General features: G+C 39.0%; 1 protein-coding gene across 2 annotated transcripts in view; it reads right to left on the bottom strand.

Annotated features, from left to right (window-relative positions):
- Window positions 1–3,448: 3,448 nt before the first annotated feature.
- The window catches only part of RPRD1A (regulation of nuclear pre-mRNA domain containing 1A), a 72,509-nt gene continuing 67,265 nt past the window's right edge, over window positions 3,449–8,692 (bottom strand). The window contains exons 7-8 of one of the 2 annotated variants that reach the window (XM_029228841.1): window positions 6,767–6,964; window positions 3,469–4,231 (exon numbers count right to left, since the gene is read on the bottom strand). In XM_029228841.1, the coding sequence (XP_029084674.1) occupies window positions 6,815–6,964 (150 nt within the window). In that variant the 3' untranslated portion in view covers window positions 3,469–4,231; window positions 6,767–6,814. Of the gene's footprint in view, window positions 6,965–8,692 lie in introns of both variants that reach the window. The other variant, XM_029228834.1, reaches the window with a different exon arrangement.

The raw sequence follows: 8,692 nt of genomic DNA, 5'->3' as shown, positions 1-8,692 counted from the left end.
CAGAGAAATGAAATAAGAAAATATGGAGAAATTTGCCAGGGCAGACAGAGTGGGGTTCCTAAGAGTAGAAATAAGGCAGATAAAAAGCATTCCTTGGCTTGTCAGGAAAAGCACACTTTTTTACAATTGCTTTTGTTGGACCAAGTCCTTTTATTCCCTCTAAAGTTTTCCCATACTTGAGAATAAAGTGTTGAGGTAAGGTGTTGGATGCCTAGAACATGGTACACAATACAAACCTGAAGCTTGAGTGTACATTAGAATTACCTAGAGGGCTTGTTTAAAAGATACATTGCTGGTCCCCAGCCTTAGATTTTCTAATTCCGTAGGTCTGGAGCCTGAGACTTCAGCACTTCAAAGAAGTTCCCAGCTGAGGCTAATGCTGGCCTATGGAACCACTGGCTTGGAAAAAATATGCTAGTTTAAAAATAAAAGCAAGCTTTGGTCAATTCTAAAAATTGTTACTGAATCCATTCCCACTAGATTGTAAATTTTTTGAGAGCAGCCATGCAGTTGAATAATCTCTGTATATCTCACAAGATTTAACACCATGCCTTAAACATAGGTATTCATTAAAATGTTGTCTAGACTATCCCTATCAATAGTTCATTCTAACTCTACTTCATTGATACAAATATAAATAATTGCTTTGAAAAAACCAATTGGAAATCAAAGCAGGGACTTGCACAGATATTTGTACACCCATGTTTATAGTCGTATTATTCACAATAGTCAAAAGGTGGAAGCAATCCAGGGTCCATCAACAGACGAATGGATAAACAAAATGTGGATAAACAAAATATCCATTGGATAAACAAAATATTCCATTCTATATCTATACAATGGAATACTACTGAGCCTTAAAAAGGGAAATTCAAGGGCTTCCCTGGTGGCGCAGTGGTTAAGAATCCACCTGCCAATGCAGGGAACAAGGGTTCAAGCCCTGGTCCGGGAAGATCCCACATGCCGCGGAGCAACTAAGCCCGTGAGTCACAACTACTGAGTCTGCGCTCTAGAGCCCACGTGCCACAACTACTGAGCCCGTGTGTCTCAACTACTGAAGCCCGTGCACCTAGAGCCCGTGCTCCGCAACAAGAGAAGCCACCTCAATTAGAGGCCCGCGCACTGCCACGAAGAGTAGCCCCGCTCGATGCAGCTAAAGAAAGCCCGAACAGCAACAAAGACCCAACGCAGCCAAAAATAAATAAATTAATTTTTAAAAAATGTCTGTGGTGAGAAACTTTATAAAAAAAAAAAAAAAAAAAGGAAATCCTGGGCTTCCCTGGTGGCGCAGTGGTTGAGAGTCTGCCTGCCGATGCAGGGGACACGAGTTCGTGCCCCGGTCCGGGAAGATCCCACATACCGCGGAGCGGCTGGGCCCGTGAGCCATGGCCGCTGAGCCTGCGCTCCGCAACCGGGGAGGCCACAACAGTGAGGCCCGGTACAGCACAAAAAAAAAAAAAAAAAAGGAAATCCTGACACATGATACAACATGAACGAACCTAGAGGAGATTATGCTAAGTTTAATAAGCCAAGCACAAAAGAACAAATATTTTATAATTCCACTTATATGAGGTACCTGGAGAAGTCAAATTCATAGAGACAGAAAGTAAAATGGTTGCAAGGGGCTGGAGAGATAGGGAGTTATAGTTTAATGGGTAGAGTTTTAAATGGGGAAGATGAAAATGTTCTAAAGATGAATGGTGGTGATGGTTGCACAACAGTGTTAATCATCAATGTATTGAATGCCAGAGTACACTTTAAAATGGTGAATTTTATGTTACATACATTTTACCTCAATAAAAACAACACACAAGACAACTGTGTATAATATCTTTTCATAAGCCCCCCTCCTTCACCACACTTCTAGCTGTTACTTTTTAATTTGAATATTTGCATGTTATAATTTCACTATAACTTCACATTGTGCAAAATGTGGATATGGTGATGATAGAGCTGCTACACAACATATCAGTATAACAGGCAGCACTATGTAGTGGTTCAGAAGCACAGGCTCAGAGTCAGACTTGGAGCTGGGTCTGAATCCCAGCTTCACCATTTGACTTGCTCAGGGTCACACAGAATTTACACTGTGTCTTAGCTTCCCCATATGTAAAACTAGAATAATCAGAGCATCTATCGCAAAGGATATGTGAAGTGCTTAGAGCAGCCCTGGTGTACAGTAAGTACCATAAATGCGTGACCTACCATCATTGTATGTTATAGACCATAATTTGCTTTGCAGGGCATTGTTTCTCAAAGTACAGTCAAGAATTACCTGCATCAGAATCATCTTGGTAGCTTGTTTAAAAATGCAGATTTCCAAATCTATCCCAAATCTTCAGAAACAGAATCTCTGGATGCAGGTCCCACTGTATAAAACCTACTGCTGCAAGGGGGGAAAATTGGAATGGGAATGGGAAGCACCCGGATTCAGATAAAGTGACCAGAGGCCATCCAGGAACGGAAAACCAGGGGCACTAGCCTAAGGACTAGACCTCCCAGACTCTCTAGATAAGAATCACAGAGAATTCTGATTCAGGAGGTATGTGCCCTTTTTGCAAATGTCCCAAGTGAGTCTTATAAAAGGAGTTTGGCAAACACTGCCCTAGAGACTCCCTCAGATTTCTAGTATTTTCCAATTCTGCTTTAAATTCAAGATGTGGTGAGAGGACCTGTACTCCAGGGATTTCAAGGTACCAAGTGAATCTGTTCACTCAAAAGCACTACTGGGCTTCCCTGGTGGCGCAGTGGTTGAGAGTCCGCCTGCCGATGCAGGGGACACGGGTTCGTGCCCCGGTCCAGGAAGATCCCACATGACGCGGAGCAGCTGGGCCCGTGAGCCATGGCTGCTGAGCCTGCGCGTCCGGAGCCTGTGCTCTGCAACGGGAGAGGCCACAACAGTGAGAGGCCCGCGTACCGCAAAAAAAAAAAAAAAGAAAGAAAGAAAGAAAAAAAGCACTATTTCTGTGCAGTAGGTCACAAAACAAGATATGGTCTCGTTCTCTGCCCAAAGGAACTGCTATATACGGAACTGTAAAACCCATACTTTATTATCTTATTACTTGGAATTGCCTGAAATTACCTGGAATTTTAAATCATGAAGCAAGTCACGGACTTGAAAGTTACTCTAGAGCAGCGGTTGTCAAAATGTGGTCCCTAAACTCAGTGGCATTAGCATCAAATTGTTAGAAATGTAAACTATCAGGCCTTATCCCAGAACCTCTGGGGGTGGGGCCCAGCAACCTATGGTTTAATAAGCCCTCCAGGTGATTCGGATGTTCGCTCAAGTTTGGTTCCCATTGACCATGCAAATAGAATCTCCTTTGGCAGTTTCTCCACGGTAATATTGCTGGACACTCCCAGTACTTTGTTTCCCTCCCAGTCCATCAATGTCTCCCTCCCCACCCCATATCCAATTAAACAAATTCACAAAAATAATCTACACATCTCAAAAAGAACGTAAAACTTTATTAAGAACATCTTCTATTTTCATCAGATACCACCAAAGAAAAAGGGGTAAAGAAATAGGGAAACTTCATCTTCCCGTGTGCTACTGCCACCTCAGAACAGACTCATGTGTGGATGGCTGGAATTACAGATGGCAACAAATGCTCTGTATAAATAAATTCAGTAAGTAACACAATGCTCCCTTTCTATACAGAGAAGAATTGGATTTACACTTTAAAAAGCTTCGATACAGTGCAACAACTATTAAACAAGACTACATCTTAGGTGCTACTTCTTAATAGAAATCAAAGCAGTATAGAGCTTTATGTTATTTCATATAATATAAATTTTTTGAATGGAAAATTCAGAAAGGACATTCTAACTTTCCTTGTTAATTTGTACTTTTGAGTGTTTTCTTTCTAAAGATTTCTCAGAACCTGTTCAATAATGATAATAGATGAGCTGCTCATCTACAGTGACAATTGACAACCTAGGTTTGTTATTTTAATTTTGCAAATCAAGATGACAAGGTCATCCTGGCTGTTGCTGACCCTGAAGGAGTTCTTACAGAAAAACCCTGACGCAGAGTGCATGTGAGAAGAGGTACCAAAATAGCTGCACCTGGACTGGTTTTCCTAGAAAGGGAGGTTGGCTATTAAGCACAGCTCATTTTCTCAGACTCCCGGGTTCCCCCATGTGGTTCTTTTACTTACTGTAATGATGGAAGGAGCAGAGGGAACGCCAGGGAATCTGTTCAAACTGCCACTCCAGACAGCTCTCTGCACTGTTTGTGGAGAAAAGAGTGATGGTATCCATTCAAACCAAAATACCCCTACTGCAAGTATGGTGACATGCTTTTCTCTTGAGGGGCCAGGCCAAGCTGCACTCAAAAATGCATGGTTTGCCTCACGTACACAGTGAAGAAAATGCTCTTGATTCAGAATCTGGTATTATAGTACCCCCAGCTAGCCCCATTTCTTGAGAAAATGTAGTCTCCCTTTTAGAAAGGAAAGCTATTTACTGCTAAGGCTTACCATGTTAATTATCATAAGGCTGAAAACATAACTTCTAAACCAGACCATATCATTTGTGTTTACAGTCAGTAAATCAACCAACAACTGAAGGTTTGTGGAGGACTGGTCAAAGGGTGAAATTGGGAGTAGGATTCAGGTTGAGTACTATCACTTATCACAAATCGCATCAAGCTCTTTAAAAAATAATGCGTTTTTATCATAAATATTTAGAGCAGATACTGGCATTAAAATCAGTATCTATGTCAGAAGTCTGTCTTAAATGGTGAAAATATTTCAACAAACTTCTAATAGGTTTCAAATCTTCCCAGGAGTACATAGTTTATAAATTAGTTTTAAATGGAAAAAATGTATTTTGAATAGATAAATCAACACTTCAGCAGATCATAAATAAGGTCAAGATTCTGAAAATAAATTAATACACAAGCTTTTGCTTTCACTTTAACAAAAATTAACTTATGTGGCATACTTTTACAACAGGTATAACCAGGTTTTAATAATTGTGCATTGGTTACACCCTCCACCACCATGCTGAATCTTTTTCTTACAAATCCTACACCTAGGGACAGAAGTACACAAGACAGACATACACCCCAATGTGTAAGTCTGGCTGCTACACACCATTTCCTTAGTGACGTTACAAATGTTGGTCAGGATCTACTACCAGTAATTTGTCAACCACATTACAAGTTAAGTACATTCATGGTTAAGTGGGTTAGATTCCTGGGTGAGCTTTCTGTGGTAGTGTTCACAGGGAATCTAATTACTACCGTTCCTGTGAAAAAATGTGCCCCGAGTCCCAAAAGTTGACTAAAAAACTTTGGAATATAAGCCATATGTGGGAACTACTTCTCTGTGAGTCTGTTTCTGAGAGGTCAAACTGTTAAAAGCACTGTTCCCAAAACTACTGGCTACTAAAAATAAATATTTGTCTTCTCCTTCACATATAAATTCATTTTAGCTATAATCTCTAATACTGAGAAAGAGTGAAGCCATTCAGACTAGTGAGACATAACTGGCTTGCGGGATCTAAAAGATGTTTTCTTGACTATCTCAGTTGAATCTTCTTACAACGAAAAGAAAAATTTCTAATATGTAAAGTAATGAATGAAAAAAATGTTCATCCTAAGTCATCACTGAGTACAAAATCCACAGCTTAACAATGTGATTTAAAGAGAAAGCAGGAGAGCATGCAACTGCTCTAACACACAGGGTTAGAAATAAAAGGTAAAAGAAAAGTACATTTGTTTTGGTAATTCTAAATATACAAATATAATATTTACCAGATCTACCCTGTAGTATAGCACTGCTTAATTTCCAAATATACAGTCATTCAAAAACCTTAAGGAAACATTAAAAATGTTCCAGGCTACTTTACTGAACATTAATGAATATTGTGTTCTTGAGATATTAAAGCTAAAAATACTATTGTTTTTAAAGTTAAATGGCTAAGAGAATAATAAAGTATCATTATTTTACACTTCTTTTAATCCCACAGATGGCTTTGTGTTAAAGGGATCAATTATGTTAAAAGGAGCCTGATTTGACAACTAGAAATCAGTTCTAGAATCAGAGTTGTTCTCTTGGTACAATGTCAAAATTCATAACATTTCCAAAGCATTTTCATATTAATCTATCCAAATAATAATAAACAGTTTATTCAAGGGGGTCCCTATTTAACACTCCTTTTATTCTACACTGTGGCAGTTGGAATGGAACCCCTATAGTACTATTGTGGAAAAGTTCTCTAGGTTCTGATCTGACTCTCAAAATGACATCCATGTTTACTGTTAAATTACTGACCTCTAGGTAATAGCAATCAAAGGCATTGAGAGGCACAGAACTGATATTGTGGTTGGGGAGAAGGGTGAAAATTAAGTTGGAACACTTAGTCCCTTCTACAATCAAGTCCTAACTATACCATAATAAATTCTCAACAAACTCCTCATTAGTTCTTACTCTTTAGGAATTACATACTATACAGTGATTAGATACTGAAGAAAATAAAGAAAATCATTTGAAAATACATGAAGAAATAGAAACATGGAATTTCTCACAAGGCCCTGAATCAAAAAAATTTACAAAAAGATCTTTTGAAAATAATCACTATTTGTGAGCTTATTAATACACAGAGATTCACGTTGTTTAAACTAAGTCATGTTAACTTACCAATAAAATAGTAAACAAACCAACATTTTAAACAATTTTATAAATTACTTATTTCTTTTTGTTAATTGTCACTCTCTCAACAATATACAAAAATAACACTACAGGACTATCCACCTAACCTGTCTCCATCTCTTGCAAAGTCCTGGGCCCTGGAAAGAGACTGGTCATCAATCTTCACTGTAGATGTCCCCCGCAAAGGGCAGGTGCATGTGGCTGCCAGTGACATTGGGCAATCGAGATAAGTCCGGCAGGCTCTGGATCCGGGACCTGAGTTCTTTTCGCACCAGGGAAACTCTGGCTAACTTGCGCTTGTATTCCTGTAACATCAAACCACTCTCATTAGCATTTCTGGGAGTTCAGAGAAGAGCTATCTAGCTTATCTAGCTAATGCTCTATGTTAAATCTGGTAAAACATTCAGTTTATGCTGAATAACGAGATTATAATGTGAGCTTTAGGATCAAAAGAGGGACTTGGGAAATACTCAAGTAGGTAAACTCATTATTATGAAAAATCACAATCGTAAGCTCTTGTTTCACACTTGTAAAGAGAAGACTAAAATATTAATATACTTAACCACAGCATATAAGATTTTCAGGTATACAGGAGCTTGGATAAGAAAAAGTATATATTTATTTTCACAAACTTAAACTGAAATTTAGCACTGTTTTCAATTCTGAATGTTGGCAGCAGACCACAGGAGCATTATCAGTATCTGTGAGTTTAATAGAAACCAGTTGCTTCAATATTACTTTACAGTTTTTCACATCTATCTTAAAATATTGTTTACATTTATGACTACTTTGAAATTATTAGACCAATTGCTACATGTAATTTATTATATCAGTAAAGAAGCATATATTACTGTATAAATTTTATTATTTTAATAACTCTACTTCAATATAACTTGTTTCCATTGTAATGCTATGCATTTTGTTTTCTATATTTAAAATATTTAACTTGAGAAGGGGTCCAAGGCTTCGCCAGATCACCAAAGGATTACAATGGCACAGAAAAAAGGTTAGGAAACCCTGCAAACAGCAGCCTAAGGAGTCAGACTGGAAACTAATTAAGATCATGTTTGGCCTAGGGGGGAAACAGCCCATTCTCTGTAGTGGAAATATCTTTTAACTGAAGTTTCCAGACTTCAACAAGGAGAGAGGACCCTTCCTTACTCCATCACCTAGTAGAGGTGGGATGTGAAGAGGGGAACCTAGAAAGTGGGTATTATTCCCTCTATAAAGCCTACAGCCCTCTCCTTCCCTCTGACCAAGGGTGATCTCAAGACAGACCAGGTGAGTGATAAGCTTTCATCTGGGGTCGAAGGTCTCTCCACAAAGAGCCCTTCTTCTTTAGCTGTTTCTCAACTCTGACTGAATCACCTAGGAAATTTTTGAAGAAACTCAGAATTTTCAAGAGAACTCCAGCCTCACTATCTATCAATTAAATGAGAATCTCTGGCAGTGGATCCAGAGCTCTCAAATTTTGTAAAAGCTCCCCCAAAGGATGCTAATACACAGCCAACTTGTGAGCTACTTCTCTACGGTTTTTCTGTCTAAAATGAAATCAGTTAGCAAACTTTGTGTTACTGAGCCTCCTCTTTTAAAGAATAACTACACCTGGGGAAAGGAGTTTGTCAGAATTACTATATCACAACTGCTCTAAGGGAAAGGAGAAGATTTCTGAAGCATGGGGAACTGGGCACAATGGCAGACAAAGCAGACAAGGTTGAAAGCTGGACATGTTCTAGGATAGCTTTGGGCACACAAGAGCGGGGTCAATCTTTGCCATGTCTGCCTGTTCCTGAATTTCTAATCCATCATGAAGATCAAGGTTGAGTAAAAGAGAGTTTAATTGGGATCTATAACCTCAAGGTAAGATTTTCCTTTTCCCTTTTCCCCTTTGCCAGTGACACACTGGAAGACCAGGTAGGTTTCAGCATAACAGCTCGGAGTGGCAAACAAAAGAGAAGCACCAGAGTATTTCATTCTAGATGCATACTTTTCAGTGGGATCTCCACACACATCTCATTTAGCATACGTGTCTT

Source organism: Monodon monoceros, unplaced genomic scaffold (genome assembly GCF_005190385.1).
Source record: "Monodon monoceros isolate NGI ecotype Baffin Bay Population unplaced genomic scaffold, NGI_Narwhal_1 Super_Scaffold_1, whole genome shotgun sequence".
Taxonomy (NCBI): domain Eukaryota; kingdom Metazoa; phylum Chordata; class Mammalia; order Artiodactyla; family Monodontidae; genus Monodon; species Monodon monoceros.
This window is presented reverse-complemented; position numbering and strand designations above follow the sequence as displayed.